Source organism: Nannospalax galili, unplaced genomic scaffold (assembly GCF_000622305.1).
Source record: "Nannospalax galili isolate Female #2095 unplaced genomic scaffold, S.galili_v1.0 scaffold42, whole genome shotgun sequence".
Classification (NCBI taxonomy): domain Eukaryota; kingdom Metazoa; phylum Chordata; class Mammalia; order Rodentia; family Spalacidae; genus Nannospalax; species Nannospalax galili.
Window position 1 is genome coordinate 1,085,292 of NW_008348666.1, and position 16,370 is coordinate 1,101,661.

Genomic DNA, 16,370 nt, shown 5'->3' on the forward strand with positions numbered 1-16,370 from the left:
CTCTTTCTTATCTACAAGGTTCAAAAAACATTATAACTGGGCTGGAGAGATGGCTCAGTGGTTAAGAGCACTGGCTGCTCTTGCAGAGGTCCTGGGTTCAATTCCCAGCACTGACACAGCAGCTAACAATAGTCTGTAACTCCAGTTCCAAGGGATACAACACCCTCTTCTGGCCTCTGTGGGCATTGCACGTACATGGTGCACTTACATGCAGCCAAAACACTCATACACATAAAAATAAATAAACAAATGGGGCTCAGGAGATGGTTCAGCAGTTAAGAGCACTGCTTGCTCTTGCAGAGGACCTGGGTTCAGCTCCCAGCACCCACATGATGGCTAACAACCATCCATAATTCCAGTTTCAGGGAATCCAATGCCCTCTTCTGGCCTTGCAGGTATTACTGGCCATACATGCAGGCAAAACACTTACACATATAAAAAATAAAAATAAACAAACCAAAAAAATTTAATAACAAAAACCAAACCAAAACATCATAACTCAGCCTGTCACATCAAACAAGACAACAAGGAGAGAACCTGATGCCAGGAGACCCACATGTGTTAGGATCTCCATCCCCTATTCACTAACTGCAGAGAAGGGCCTTGCTTTTGGTCATTCTGCCTAGGGTTGGGGACCTGTCTGGTCAGGATGGCAGAGGCCCAACTGGTCCTGCTGTGGCCAGAGCATCCACGAGTATCCTATGAGCTGCAGGGAGGGAAGGACCTCAAGAGCTGAGACCTCTTCCTGGACTGACCTTGCTGGCCACATCTTTGATTCTATCTAGCTAGTTGTCCATCAGTCCAAAATGTCTAAGTCTCATCTTTCTACTCAAAAGGTATCCAGCAAGCATCTGACCATAAATTTCTACACATTGTTGGCAAAACCCTAGGGGAACCAAATTCCCAAGCCTGATGACCTCTACAATGCAATGGCTTGGAAGACATTTCTCTTTGGCCACTTTCATGAAAGTTTGATGGGTCTGACTCATCAATATCCTTACAGCTCCTCAGCCCGACTGGTCTCTCTTAAATAGTATCTCTTACATCCCTTTCACTCTAAAACCTTCTGTTGCTGCCTGCTTTCTGCCTTATCAAGTCTACAAGGGTTCTTCTAGCATTTGAGGTCTTCTGTCATCTCAGTTTACCCAGTCTACTCCCTGTGCTCACGATGACAGAAAGACTATGTGGAGAGGGCCTACGAGACAGCCTTTGAGTGTACCCCATAGACTGGAATCCTGGCTCCTCTATTCATTACCTTTGGCAAGTTGCTAAACCTCTTGACATAGGTCCCTGTGGACAGAACAGGAACAACAATTGTCATGAGTAGGTATGAGAATGAGTAGGTATGAGAATGTCGGCAAAGCCAATGACTGGCACAGCCCTCAGGAAGAGGGACTGTTAGCACCAGTGCGTGCCTGCTACCAACTGCTGTCTTTGCATGTCTGCTATGCCCTCCCTTGTACCCTTTACCTGTCTCATGAAGCACCAACCGCTATCATGAGGCCCAGCTGGCCTGAAACTCACTATGTAGACCAGACTGACCTTGTTCTCACAGAGATCCACCTGCCTCTGCCTCCCAAGTGCTGGGATTAAGGCGTGTGTCACCATGCCTGGCCCCTTTGGTTTTTCTCAGGGCCTCCTCACAAACCTCTTGTCTATCCTTACAGTAAACTCGTCTGTCAGAAAGGTGCTGTCAGTGTCCCATTTCTCAGGAGAGATGACAAAGGCAGACAGACACAGGTGCCCAACAGGAGTGGGGAGGTGAGAAGATCACAGTGAGACAGGTCCAGGGCGGGACACAGGTCCAGCACTCACCTTCCCGCCGGTCATTACGCAGGCACTTGACCTTAGGGATCCTAGTCAGAAGCAGACAGTCTTCAGCTGAGGGCAGAGGGAAGAAGGCAAGCTTGTCAGTTGTGGGAATCAGAGGATAGCGGTTTGGTTGCCATGGAAGTCCCCCACAGGCACGGCATGGGGGAAGAGGGAAGGCTGTGGTCACTTTTATTGGCCCTGCACAGATCCCCAGTGCCTGTGGTATTGCCCCAGTCCAGGGGGCAACAGAGTACTTGGCCATGGTAGAGAGACTCTTCCTTTGGCAGTTGTAATTATGAAGGGTGCTGTGGATGTTGTTTCAGTTGCATGTGTATGTGAGTGCAAGTGCATTTACCCATGTGTGCCTGAGTGAAGGTCAACCAGAGGTCAACCTTGGGCATCGTCTTCATTCACTCTCTACCTTATTTTCTGAGACAGGGTCTCTCACTGTTTTGGTTAGGCTGGTCAGGGAGCACTCCACCCCGTCCACCTATCCCATCTCCCCAGCACTGGGTTACAGATGCATACTGCGATGCTTTTTTTTTTCCACATAGGTGTTGGGTGTGAACTCAGGTCATTTCATCACTGAGGCATCTCCCCAGACCCCTTGATACAGTGTTTAATGTCATGTCATGGGTGTTCCATCCAAAGGTCCACCACTCTTTCCACTTTCCTAGAAAAGACCAAAGATTCCCCACTTGGCAGGGGTCAGTATATAAGGGTCAGGACAGCCGCAGAGAGCTTGTCTCAGCATCCTGGGAGAACAGGGGCAGGATGGGACATGGGGGAGGCAGTACTTACGATCTGAACTGAAGTCATCCACTAAAATGATCTCCTGGATCAAGTTGGCAGGAGTTCGGTTCAGGACACTGGAGCAGCAGTGGGGAAGGTAAAGGAGTCTGGAGTTAACCTCCCACGTCCCCCTCCCTGTGGGGGGCTCTCCTAGTCCTCAGCTCTGGGTGACAGGCAGCTGTTTGAAACTCCCTAGGCCCTGGAAAAGGCTCTCTGGCCTGGCTGCTGCTGCTGCAATGGGCCCTTGGGACATGGGAACCATTTCAAATGGTGGGAGGCTGCCCTGTTTGGGTTGTCAGGGCAGGATTGGTAACTGCTGGAGCTGCCTGAGGCTTATTCCTAAATCGCCTGGGGACAGCACAGCTGGACCAGAGCTGCCTGCCTGGAAGGCCAGGGAGCCCCCTGTAGGCCCAGTGGTAGGAGGGAGTGTTCTCTAGTGGCATCTCCACACCTGTCTTCCTCTGGAATAGGGAAGTCCCAGCCCCTTCAGGCCATGGAATGCTACTGGGCACTCCTTTCCAAGTTCTAGTCTCATCTATGTTCACTGGGTCAATGAGATGAATAAAGGTTAAATTTGACTACGCTAGCCCAAGCTTAGAGTAGGCCAGAAGGGGCATTTCTCTCTGATTTGTCAACAAGCACCTGCTGGGTTCACATCTACCCTCCTAAGGCCTCATGCCCGTCCCTGCCTCCTTCTGTTTTTGACTGCTGCATATCTTGCCCTTATCCTCATCTGGTCTTGGGTTTGACTGATGTAAACTTCTGGGGTCTCCTAGAGGATTCACCAGACTCAGCTTCTCAGAAGGATAAGACTCATCCTCCCAGTGCTCACTGTTTGGCCACCATCCCTAGTTCCAATGCCCGCCTGGTCAGAGGTTTCACAGACCACCTGAGGTTTCAGGGACAGAGCCACTGAGATGAGGGCCCAGGGATGGGCTTACCTCTTCACTGTGCGCAGGAGAGTGGAACGCGCCTCATTGTGGAAGGTGATGATGACACTGGTGGCTGGCAAGTCCAAGGAGTAGGACAAGGATGGGCAGCTGAGAAGAGGACAGGGGAGTCAGAGGCTCAGTGCTGTCCTATGTCCAGTTTGCTGCCCTTGGGATACCTCTGTGAGGCAGAGAAGGCAATCCCAAAGCCAGGATATAGCCTACTTCCCACACCAATGCTTCATCCCACATAGGCCCAACACCTACATACAGCAGGTTAGGGAATCTTCCCAAACCTGGGGGGTTTTCCCAAGCCTGGATGTTCTTTGTCAAAGACCCAGAGCACCAGAACCCACATGGATAGCCTGTTGCCTGTTTGAGATGGATCCCAACTATGTACAGGCCCCAAGGTACAGCCAGCAACCAAACAGAAGTACTACTGATGGGGCAGGCCAATGAGACAAAGTGTGTGCTGATAGAGAGAGAGAGAGAGAGAGAGAGAGAGAGAGAGAGAGAGAGAGATCTTCCTTTTGCCTTCTGACAGCCGTGTGCTTCTTCCTTCCTCTCCCAGCTCTGGTAGGATCTGGCCAGGAATTCCTCCCAATCCGCCTGCAGGATGGAGGTGGGAGGGACATCCCTCCCTCTCTCTATAGCACTAACAGCCTTTCAATAGCCACCAGGGAGGGGCAGGCTGTGAACAAACCAGCCTCCCAGGAGACACCAAGGACAGCTCCTGCCTAGAAACCCTGGGCTCCCCCACCTATAGATACCCCATCTTTGGACCCTGACTCCCTCTCTTCAGCAAGGCAGCAGCACTCCTTCCTGCCAGCCTTCCTCCCTGCCGCTTCTGCAAAGACATTCATTTGGGCTCCTCCAGGCCCGTGGAAAGCAGCCGCCTCCGCTGGTTTTCCTAAGCGATGTTCTTTATTACAATAGCTCCCTGACTATTCCAACAGCGATTACTTTTTCATTACAGCATGCACTCCACTGACAGCACTCGCAGTCAGAATTCCCAGGCCCATTTCCTGCCCTGCGGAGCAGCTGGGTCAGAAAGAAGGGAAATCCCACTAGCATGGGACCCCCCCAGGGAGAAATCCTGAGAGGATTTAAAATATTTCTCCCTGAAAGTGTTGTGGGGGAGCGACCCTCCTTCCACCCCCAGAACTCACCCTGGGCAAATGCCTGCTCCCAAAGGGCTGGGGGTTCAGGGATTGGCTTGCTGAAAACCAGCTTCCTCCTGGTGCCTAGCCTTTAGACACTGACCTCCAGGGCCCCAGCTCCTTGTCCTTATTCCCTAGGCATCCTATGTCTAAGGAGAAACTCCATCGCAATGCCCTTTTCTCCATGAAAGAGGCGAGCTCCCACACATGTGTGGAGTGGACTAGAAGTGAGGGTGGGGCTACTCAATTCCCAGGAGCTAGGAGTCACTGAAGAGGTTGTTCCATGTCTGTGTTTGTTGGAATTTTTTCATGATCTTAGTAGGCTTGTCTTACATGGTTTCCCATACTTTGTTTCCCTTGAAGGGAGTTCTCTTAGATGGCGACCCGGATCTGGAATTAGCCTGCATTACGGGGTCCAGTGGAAACTGTAGCCCAAGAGGGCAAAGTTCACACCGGCACACTGACCCCACCAGGCTGGCACCTCTTTTGCTCCCTCGGCATGTGAATATGCACATGCACATACACATCCTGATCCACCTCTGCCCTCTGAGAGGGCCCAACAGCAGCACATGGCACCTTACCATCCCTCCACTGCCTTGGATATGCATAACCCCCAGATCCATTCTTCCTTTAAGCTTCTCAGTAAACTCCTGAAAAAGCCTGAGGGGAGGAGGGAGTTGAGAGAGTAGGCAGAGATGATCCAGGCCAAGCTCTCAGTTCATGGATGAGGTCAGGTCACAGATCCTCCAAACCCTGGGGACTAGGTTGGCCATGACTTTGCCCATTAAAGGTCTCTAAATAGAACTACATGGACCCACCATTGCCTGCAGTTGTGAGAGGGGAAGTTCCCCCTGGGCTGACTGACTTCCAAGGCTAAGAATGGCCATTAGACCGGATGGCAGCCTTGCCCAGCAGCAGGACTATTGTTTTATGGCAATATGAAGGACTTCTGAAGGCTTGATGGTTTTGGGGTAACAGGAGAGTGAAGCCAATGTCTGGACCTCCCTAGCCCTTTGTCCATTTCACCTTGCAAGGGCTGCCAAAGCCATTGGACTTCAGGCATGCCTGCATGAGGGATATGGGAAGAGAACCAGGACCCCCTGCATGCTTATCTCACATTTGTGTCCTTTGTGCAGTCAGTAACTGAAGTCATTCTCACTTAACCTCAAACAAGGATCAGATAGAGGCCCAAACCAGCTCTGACTGTGTGGCTGGATCCCACATAGCTTGTCTGTCACTCAAAGCACCAAGCAGGCAGAGCAGTGGACCAGCTACAGCAGAACCCTGGAGCCTCCACTAGATGTCTACATGGTGCAGAGGGTGCCCTGGAACTAAACAAGGTTGGTAAGGAACCTTCCTGGAGCAGAGGACACAGTCACAGCTTAAAGGATATGGATGGGGTGTAGGGGGTGTTCAGGTAGAGGAAACAGCATGTGCAAAAACAGGAAAGGAGCCATGCGTGGTGGCTTGTACCTATAATTCCAACACGGGAGGCTGAGACAGGAAGACTGCTACAAGTTCATGCTTGGGCTACTGAGTGAAACCTTGTCCTGTCCCTTTCTCCCCAAGAAAAAGAAAAGAGAGAAACGAGAATGGCAGGAACATCCATGCTGACTGAAGGGCAGATGAGCCAGGCACAAAGGGCAGGGTTTCTCTGCAAGAGAACGCTTCCAAAGGTGACAGCAGGCAAGGGAAAGAGGTGGCTCTGAGCACTCTAGACAAGACACATGGAACTGAACCCAGGAAGAAGATCACTCAGTCCAGTCACTCTGAGCTGGGACTGGTGTGAAAGTCTCATTGACCGTGATCTAGGGTCTCACCCACCACCCACCAGAAGAGAAAAAGACTGGGCAGCAGTGGCTGCTGGGAGTGGCTGAGGAGGCAGGACAGGGGCCAGGAGGCAAGGAGGAAAGGGATGTCAAGGGGTGATAGTCACAGGCCTCACTGTTTGCAGGGCTCAAAGCTGGAGATCCTTCTTCAGCTGCGCAGCTCACCCCATGGACTTTCTCATGGTCCCCTGGCAGGTTATTCTTTCTGGGATGCCTGACTATGGTGCTAAGGGACCCTTCTGGCCCCAGGTTGGGGTTTCCTCTGCCTTTCCAGGCCCCAAGTAGGCCAGTGAAGGCACAGAGGAGGCAGGAGAGCAGTTGAGGGTGAGGGCTATTGAACGTTAAAGTTACTGGACCAAGACTGAGGACATCTTCTGTATTTGTAAATACACATGACATGTGTGTACCCATATACATGTGCACGCACACAGGTACACAAAATAATAAATAAGTAAATAAATAAATAAATAAAGGTTATTGAAAAATAAAATAAAATACTCATAAGTGAAAGGAGATGAGCTGAATGGCACTGGCTTTTTCTCAACCTTCCCTCCCGGTTCATAAAATGGAGGCCACACCTGTAATGGCGTGTGTCCCGGATGGGTCGGTCTGGGCTTAGCTTGTCGCTTTCCAGCTGGTTGAAAGCATGCTGCCGGTATGGGTCTTCTCCTGGCTTCAGCTGCTTGGCTGACAGGTATGCCTTCTCATCAAAGCCTTTCGAGGGTATTCCTGTCACCTGAGACAAAGATCAGCATCAGAGGGGGCCCCAGGCAAGAGAGTTCTGTTGGTGATGAGTGGGAAGAAGCACACTGAGTACATGCCAGCCAGGTAACAACCTCATTCCTCATTCGTACACCCTCTGCACCACTGACAGATGAGGAAACTAAGTCTGAAGAGGCAAGAGCTAGTAAATTACAAATCTGGATTCAAATTGCTTGTGTGTATGCATATGTATGTATGTATGGCGGTACCAGCATATATGTATGGTATGTGTGGTAGACATACTTGTAGGTGTACATGTGTGTGGCTTCCTGCACGGGTGAGGGTGAAGGCCCAGAAGTTGATGTCGGGTGCTTTTTGAGACAGGGTCTCTCACTGAACCTGAAGCTCATTGATTTGGCTAGACTGGCTGGCTAATGAGCCCCAGGGATCTGCCTGTCTCTGCACCCCTAGTGCTAGGGTTACAGGCATGTACCACTGTGCCCAGCTTAGTTTTTTACATGTACTCTAGGCATTTGAATTTAGAGCCTCATGTTTGTGTGATAGGTACTCTACTGACTAAGCCATCTGCTCAGCCCCAAACCTGTCATTATTCTGAAGCTAAAGTCAATGTTCTCTGCTGGATGTGGAGAGGATAGGTGCCAAGGAGCACCAGTTGCTCAGAACAAGGTGTCTTGAGGGGGCTAGAAACTAGAGAGGACACCCTGCAGATCAACTGTCTCCTGGGGATGCACTTGAGCCTGGCTCTGGGATAGGTACGTAGGAGCTCCCTGTCAATATGAGCTCAAAATTTGGACGAGCAAGGACAAGCAAGCCATCACAGACTAATGCCTGAACCACCAGGACCAAATGTATTAATACAATGCTATAACTTCTCTGGGACTTCTGCTTGCTGCTTCAGTAGCCCCATGCTGGATACACTGGGCCCGCTGAGGCTAAGCACCGAAGAGAGATAAATGACATATGCCACCACCTCATGCGCCTTAACCACACCTTACCCTGTATAATCAGAGTCCCCAGAGACACACACAAGGGGGAATACATCAGAGATGAATGGATGGGCGTAGCCTGGTGTCTTATTATTTGAACCTACTTGTCAGCCACAAGTTCCTAGTAGGGCTATGACATCCTGTTAACTGTGACTACATCTCAACTCCATACCTTCCATCAGCCCTGGGCTGATGAGGGCAGCAGGAAGGAGGACGAGAATTGTCTACTCACAGAATCCAGAAGTGAGGACTCTGTGACATGCCTCATCCTAGAAGGATGGTCCCAGCATCACAGTGAGACCTGTGGAAGGGGACTACTGGTGGGATGACACTGGGGAGTCCTGCCAGCAGCTCAAGGTCTCCATGTTCCCCTGTGAGCCTTGCTTCCAAACTCCCTGAAAGATCTAGAAGCTCTTAGCTCCTGAATCTCTGCCACTCTGTGGTGCTAGGCTTTCTTCAGTCTCCTATCTTAGGAGCCTGGGGGTCTGAGGGCAGAGCTGGGGAAAGGAATTTTGTTTCCTCTGGGTCTTGTCCCACACTAGACACAGATGCTCAGGGTGTATGCTCAGAGGTGAAACAGCTGTGGCCGTGGCATTCTAATATTCTGAGTCAGTGCCATGTCAGGAAATGAACAGATGTGGCAGGGCCCCCATGGGCTCAAAATCCATTTCAGCAAAGAGAGGAGGAAAGGGGAGGGAGGGAGGGGAAGGAGTGCTCCAACTTAAGCCCTGAGTTGCTAGAAGGATCCAAAGCAGCCAGCTCTGAGAGTGAGAATGGAAAGTAGTAGTCCTCTGTGTCCTTCCCATCTGGGACAATGACAGAGCCAATGCTGCCCCCCAGACCCCGAGCTCTGGGTCAGGGGAATGGAAGAAGGCCTCTACTTGATGGCTGGGGAGCTAAAATGAAAGAAAAACCACAGAGGAAAGAGTTTTTGAAGCTCCCAAAGGGAGAGTATTTCACCTCATTATCCTTCAAGTTCACTGTGGGAAAAAAAATCATGTTTATTTATTTAGGACTTATGGCCACTCTGTGGGCTCAGGAAACCTCCAAGTCTTATCCCATGCTCACCCACTGCTTATTCAACACTGACTGAGAGCCAAGCACCTGCCCAGCACCCTTCTGTGAGGCCCAAGGATTCCTGAGCTTTCATTCATGCGTTTAGGAAGGCCTGAACTTACCTGTTCACTCACTCATTCACTTATTCATTCAACAAAGTTCCCCAGAGCATGGCCATGTGCCCAGAAGTGGGGGGAACACTTCTAAGATGGCTTCTTGTTAGCTGCCTTCCCTCACTAGCCTTGGAAGCGTGGAAGAATGTCTACTTAGGCTGTAGCCTTCTAGAGAGGCCCCTCCCAGGCCCTCAAAATCAAGTTAGTCTGCAGCTCCCTTGTGCAATTCAGAGCCAGAGTGGTCCAGTCCAACTCTGGATGGGCCAGGATCTGGGGTGAGACCCTCCACCTGAGAGACAGCTCAAAGGGAGCCATGGGACACAGGACCATTCCTTCCCAGAGGTCTCTGCTCTCCCTTCATGTTGAGCCAGCTGCCTCCTCAGGATGGAGCAGAAGCATCACTTGTCCCTGAGCCAGCCAGGTGAGGAGGAGACCAAGGAGGGTAGGATGTGTTTTATGGTAACGGCATGCTCCCTGAAGGTCTTTCACTCCCTTTCCCCTCAGACATCTCTAACTGCCATTTGGTTACCACCTCAGCCCTTCAATCTCTATGTCTAACTCCTAGTTCACCTGCCCATTCCATAATTAATTTCCTTCTGGCTCCCAAACTCCTGCTTTTTCCCTTTAATGTCCTTTTTTGATCTTGCTCTCTATAGCAGAATCCGGCACCTCCATCTCTGTCCTCCAAGCCACAAGTTCAGGGTCATCTTAATGCCATCCCCACACTTTGCAGTTAAGTCATATCTCTGCCTTGGGTATCTTGGCAGTGCCCTGCAGCACAGTACTAATGCAGCAAATACTTCAAAATGTTGGGAATATAGATAGAAAGAGCTGGGAGAATAGCTCAGTTGATAAACTGCTTTGCTTTGCAAGCACAAGGACCTGAGTTTGATCCCCAGCACTTATTTAAAAAGCTCCCAGTCCCTAATTAAAAAGCCAGATGTGAGCCGGGTGTGGTGGCGCATGCCTTTAATCCCAGCACTCGGGAGGCAGAGGCAGGTGGATCTCTGTGAGTTCAAGGTCAGCTGGGTCTACGTAGTGAGTTCCAGGACAGCTGGGGCTGCAGAGAGACCCTGTCTCAAAAAGACCAAAAAAAAAAAAAAAAAAGCCAGATGTGGTGATGCACCTTTCTAATCCCAGTGCTGGGGGGATGGAAACAGGCAGATCCCTAGGGCTCACTGGACAGCCAATGAAAGATCCTGTCTCAAAGGAGGTTGTCCTCTAACCTCCACACATGCACGTGCATACACATAAGTAACTGACCAAAAACATACACATGCATTTAAAGTAATGCCAGTAAGATGGTGCAGCAGCTAAAGGCACTTGCCACCAAGCCTGATGATCAGAGTTTGAACCCTGGAACCCATATAAAAATGGAAGGAGAAAACGAACTCCATGAAGTTGTCCTCTGACCTCCTCATGTGTGCTGTGGTATACACATCCCCCCACACTAATAATAATAAAAAAATTTTAAAAATAAAAAAGAAACAGAAAGCAGGGCGGCCCCCAGAAGAGGCACCTAGAATCTGGTACTTTCTTGCCCACTTCATGTCAGATATGGCTACAGAGCATCATGAAGAAGAAATCCTCACCCCAAGGTGAGGTTTTATGGCAGGCCAGTTGGTGACATGACCTCGGAACCTCACCCCATCCCAACCCCTGCTGGGTAGTGACCATAGCTGGTGACCACAGGGGAGCTCTATTTCCCTTCTCCTCCCTCCTAAGGGGAGCACAGAGCACCTAGCCAAGTTCCCATCCATGTGGCTTACTAAGCATCACAGGGGAGAGAGATGGCTCAGTGGTTAAGAGTATTTACTGCTCTTCCAGAGGACCTGAGTTTGGTTCTCAGCACCCGCATGGTGGCTAATACCCATTCTTAACTCCAGTTCTAGGGGATCCAACACCCTCTTCTGGCCTCTGCAGTCACTAGGCACACACATGGTGTGCTTACATACATGCAGGCCAAATACTCATAGACATAAAATAAAAATAAATAAAATCTTTTTTAAAAAGAGGTCATTAAATTGGAAAGAAGAAGGGTTGGGAGGCCGGGGGAGTTGGAGAGGGAGCGACAGGATGGATAAGGTCAAAATACATTGTATACATGTATGAAATTCTCAAAAAAAAAGTAAAAATATTATTTTCAAAAGAAAGAGCTGCTCATCCATAAACCCTTGGCATCTGGCACACAGTAGGTACTCAACAGGTGCTCACTGAGTAAATCAATAGATGACTCACTAAATGATCAATGAGTATCTAAATATTGTCCCTGCTCTCAGAGTACTATAATCAACCAGGAGGAAAACAAGGGTGAACAAATGGGATCTTTTCACACATCACAGAGTTCAGGAGGTAGAGTGCCTGGTCCCTCATGGACTCATCCTTTCTGCTGCCCTCGCCACATAGGCCTTACATCAGCCACACAGGCCCTACATCAGCCACACATGCCCCACATCAGCCACACAGGCCCCACATCAGCCACACAGGCCCTACATCATCAGCCACAGAGGTCCTACATCAGCCACAGAGGCCCTACATCAGCCACACAGGTCCTATATCAGCCACACAGGCCCTACATCATCAGCCACACAGGCCCCACATCAGCCACACAGGTCCTACATCAGCCACACAGGCCCCACATCAGCCACACAGGTCCTACATCAGCCACACAGGCCCTACATCAGCCACACAGGCCCCACATCAGCCACACAGGCCCTACATCAGCCACACAGGTCCTACATCAGCCACACAGGCCCTACATCAGCCACACAGGCCCTACATCATCAGCCTCACAGGCCCTTCATCATCAGCCACACAGGCCCTACATCAGCCACACAGGCCCTCTCCCCTTAGCAGTTCTTTCTGTTTTCCTTCTAGAAGATGCTTCTCCCAGATGTTTGCAAGCCTTGCTCATTGGTCTCCTGTAGGACTCTCACACCTCACCTTCTCCATCGACCCTATGTAAAACCATGAGGCCAATCTGCCCCTCCCTTTCCCTGCCTGCCTGGCCTGCTTTCCTTTTCCTTACAGTACTTATCATCACCTGACAGTCTGTGTATTTTATACTTTGTTTCTATTCCCTTCTACAAGAGTATAAGCTTCACCCAAGCAGGGATGGGGTGTTTTGTTTAATATTGGGTCTTAAGGTCAACAGCAGTGCCTGAGTGATTATAGACATTCAAAAACAATGGCTAACAAACAAATGAGTAACAAGTGTGGATGACCTCATCTCTCCTGCCCCTCAGCCCACACTTGGAAAAATACAACACTTGAAATTAAGTGGACCAAGCAGGTGACCTGGTAGTATTTGCCTGCCTTAGGGATCTTCTTCTCTACTTACATGCTCCTGGCAAGATTGTCATTCACTGTCCTCTGTCCCAATGCCCCGAGTATTCCCACAGGAATGAGCACAGGATTTTGGGTTAGGCCAATCTTACTACTTCACCCCTAGAGAAAAATGGTCATTTGAGTCAATCAAGGCCCATCAGAATCTTCCTTGAGGCTTTTCTACAATGATGAGCTCTCCCACAGATCTGCCTCCTTCTCTATCCCTTTACTCTTTGTGTATGTCTCTCCTTTTAAGCTAGTTTGAGTTGACTGTCCTGTTCTAGTAACGAAGAGTTCAACAATATCAGTCCCTCAGTCATTTCAATGAACAGAAAATAATTCTCCAAGAGGAAAAAAGAAGTAAAAACCAAAACCAGCAAATGAGTTACTGGTGGCAAAGACACAGCCTGGATAGCAGCCATCCATTCTGAGATAGCAGCCTAGTCTCTGGCATTTGGGCCAGTGGCTGCAGTCTAGGGCTGGGTGGGGCATTCCCAACAGGCAGAGCCAGGTTTGGGTTTCAAGATGGAGACTCCATATGGACCATACTTCAGAAGGCCTTTTGCATTGCCATGGTGAGGAATGCGGGCTGGGGGAGCTGCTGAATGATGAGCTGATGTGCTTCCCACTTTCCTCCAGCCCCCTTCTTGGCTGAAGTGTAGGCAAACACTGCCTTATTCAGTGTTTGTCCTTTTATGGAGTACCAAACCCAGCACTTCCATGTTCAATAAGGTCAATCACATATGAAATTGTTTAAGTTGAAATAATGACTGTGCTCCAGAAAATGAGAAAAATCCCTTATCTTGGAGAGCTTTATTCTCAGTCTATCACTTTGATTAAACTTTCAGACTCGCCTGAGTTGCTTCAGTTTTTTTCTCCATCTAGATTTGCTTATTGCTTCTTGGACTGCTAAAATTAGGAAACAAACAGCAAAGGGGAAGGCTTAAAACAGGAAAGAAAAATATTTTCCATGTCATTTTCATCAAGAACAGTTCAGCCTCAATCCCCAAGCCTTGTAAACTTTCTCCTAAAACACCCATACCACTAAAATTTAAATTTAAACAACTCCAATTCCTTTTAAACAATTGCTGCCCAATTTCCTTTACTACCAGTAAAACAGGTGGGTACCTGCTAGATTTGCCTTTCACTAAATTTCAGTTAAACCCCAAATAAAAAAAGGCAGTGGCCCTATTTTATGGCTGGATCCTGACTTTTTCTGAGTTTGCTAAAAATCAAAAACACCTGGTGAACAAAATGTGATTCCCAGTTGCTCTCCACCACCCTACAAGGAAAACCCCATCAGATGCTGCGACCCAAGTTGGAGATTGACCTTCATTATCAGAACTGCTAAGCACACCCTTCAGCATCTTTTTGCTCAAGGTCTGTGGTGGGGTCCCCTGGGGCTTCCCTGACATCTGCCACTGCTCTTCTCTAACCTGAAGAGATGTTGCAATGGCACAGGGCCAGAAGCCTCGGGCCCTGTGGATACAGGGGACCTCTGAGTAGCAAGGATCCCTGAGGGGCCTGGCCCAGATGTGTCCTCACTTTCTGTTCTGCGTTGCCTCGAAAGCTGTAATTACAGTGGTCAGCCAACTTGACCTCTAAAACTGACAGCCCTGGGATGGAACGCCAGTTCTTACTGCTCTCTAACCTTGGAGAGCTACTTACCCTATCTGAGAGTGCTTCTTCATCTGGAAAATGGGAATTATGAGGATTAAAAGAGATAAAGTGTATAATGCATGTAGCACAGGACCTGGCATGTACATTGTAATTATTAGTATTATAATTAATTAATTAATTTACCTCATCTGCCTCTTTACCAGTGGTTCTCAACCTTGGCTTCACCTTAGAAGCACCTGGGAAGATTTTTAAAGCCTATCCATTGGTGTGGTGGAGCACATCTTTAATCCCAGCAGAGGCAGGTGGATCTCTTTGAGGTGGTCTACATAGCAAGTTCCAGGCCAGCAGGGGCTACAGGGAGACCCTGTCTTAAAAACAAAACAAAACAAAACAAAAAAAAAACAAACCAAAAACCCAACAATAACAACAAAAGCCCAATGGAGGCTATACTGAAGGCCAGTTCAGTCAGCTGGGATATAAGCATCAGGACTTTGAAGGTGTCCATGTTATTCCAGCATGCTCCATAGGTCCAGAGCTGTGACTTTATTACATGGATAGATGATGAGGGATTACCAGTCACATGCTGGTGGAATCCTTAGCACAACAAGGAACTTAGGGACCAGCAAGCCTCCCCTTGAGTTTGGCTCTTGGCCTCTATTTGTATTGACCCAGAACTTCACCACCAGCAGAGCCAAGTTTGAGTCTAGTTACTGTAGAAACCTTCCACCCTGCAACAGTTGCACCCCACTTGAGGTGGAAGACTCAAGGTCATTTACCTATCAAGGAGCCCTAGATAGGGCCTATATGGGGATACCTCCCTAGGGTCTCTGCTTAGATTTCCTAATCTGCACCCCCCTATCACTCTTCCAGGGTGCTGATGGAACCTGTGCTCTCACTAAGGAAAGAGTTCAATCTCTTTTACGCATTCCAGTAGCTCTAGTGGTCTCACCAAGAAAGCCAAGGGAGGCCCAGTGTACTCTCCTTTAGGCATCTGAGCCAAGCAGGGTTCTCCTTACAAGGCTGGAACATGGCATCAGACCATGACTCTAGACAGTCCCAAATCAGATCCAGCAGGTCCCCTTCAGATCCAACAGGTTCTCCAGGTCTACATGTTCTACCCTCTGCCCAGCCCAGAGGCCATCTGGGAAAACAGAAATTCTGCAGTAATCCCTGCTGAGATTCGTGGTGTGACAGCTCAGTTTGTAGTATGACCTGCTCATCAGTTTGCCCAGCTTGGGTAGAGTATTCCTGCATCTTCAAAGGGTAACATAGCTCTGCCTTATCCTCCCAGCCGCAGCTGCTGCAGTCCAGGGAATGAGGAGCAACTGGGCCTTTTCTACAGTAGGGGCTCAATACTGAGGTTCTGCTGTGCACTGGGAACTCTGTTAGGTGCTTATTTCTATTTCCAAATGCTCCTGTAAAACAGGTTCTCTTCCTATCCATACTTTATAGAGGAGGAACCAAGGCCCAGAGGTACAGCAGCACGCCCCAGGCCACGCAACAGCTGAGTGACTGGAACGGAACTGGAATGGTGACTGTCTGACCACAGAGCCTAGTGCAAAGCCTCTGTCCCTTTGACCATTCCTGGGCCCAGAGGTGCCAGGAAACCTCCTTCCAATGCTGAGGTTCTCAGTTCCAATGTTGGCCCAAGCCTGCCTCCCTCCTTGGCTCAGTATCAGGGCATTGGCTTATGGCTCAGACAGAGACATGCCCAATGCTGTCACTGGTGGCCTGCACATAGGCTTGGAAGCAGTTCTCTGCTTATGGTTCAAAAGAAAACATGAAAAAAAAAAGGAAGGAAAAATACAAGAGTTTGTGTTACTTGGGCCAAAATAACATATAGCCAGACTTTTCTGGACCAGCCTAGGCCCTCCTGACTCTTTCTAGCCAGAACCACCCTCAGGGTCCTGATAACGCCTCAGCTGCTGCCAAATTTAGGAGGAGACAAAGCCAATTCCTTCTTGGGGGTCTTATCTGTCCTGTCATATTGATCCCCCAAACAAGTTGGGAATGTTTTGCTGCT

General features: G+C 49.3%; 1 protein-coding gene across 5 annotated transcripts in view; it reads right to left on the reverse strand.

Moving 5' to 3' along the window:
* The window catches only part of Galnt16 (polypeptide N-acetylgalactosaminyltransferase 16), a 103,243-nt gene that overhangs the window by 26,710 nt on the left and 60,163 nt on the right, over positions 1-16,370 (reverse strand). For all 5 annotated transcript variants that reach the window (XM_029569791.1, XM_029569790.1, XM_029569789.1 and 2 more), the window contains 4 exons: positions 7,101-7,258; positions 3,546-3,644; positions 2,614-2,681; positions 1,816-1,881 (listed from right to left, as the gene is read on the reverse strand). In XM_029569791.1, the coding sequence (XP_029425651.1) occupies positions 1,816-1,881; positions 2,614-2,681; positions 3,546-3,644; positions 7,101-7,258 (391 nt within the window). The remainder of the gene's footprint in view (positions 1-1,815; positions 1,882-2,613; positions 2,682-3,545; positions 3,645-7,100; positions 7,259-16,370) is intronic.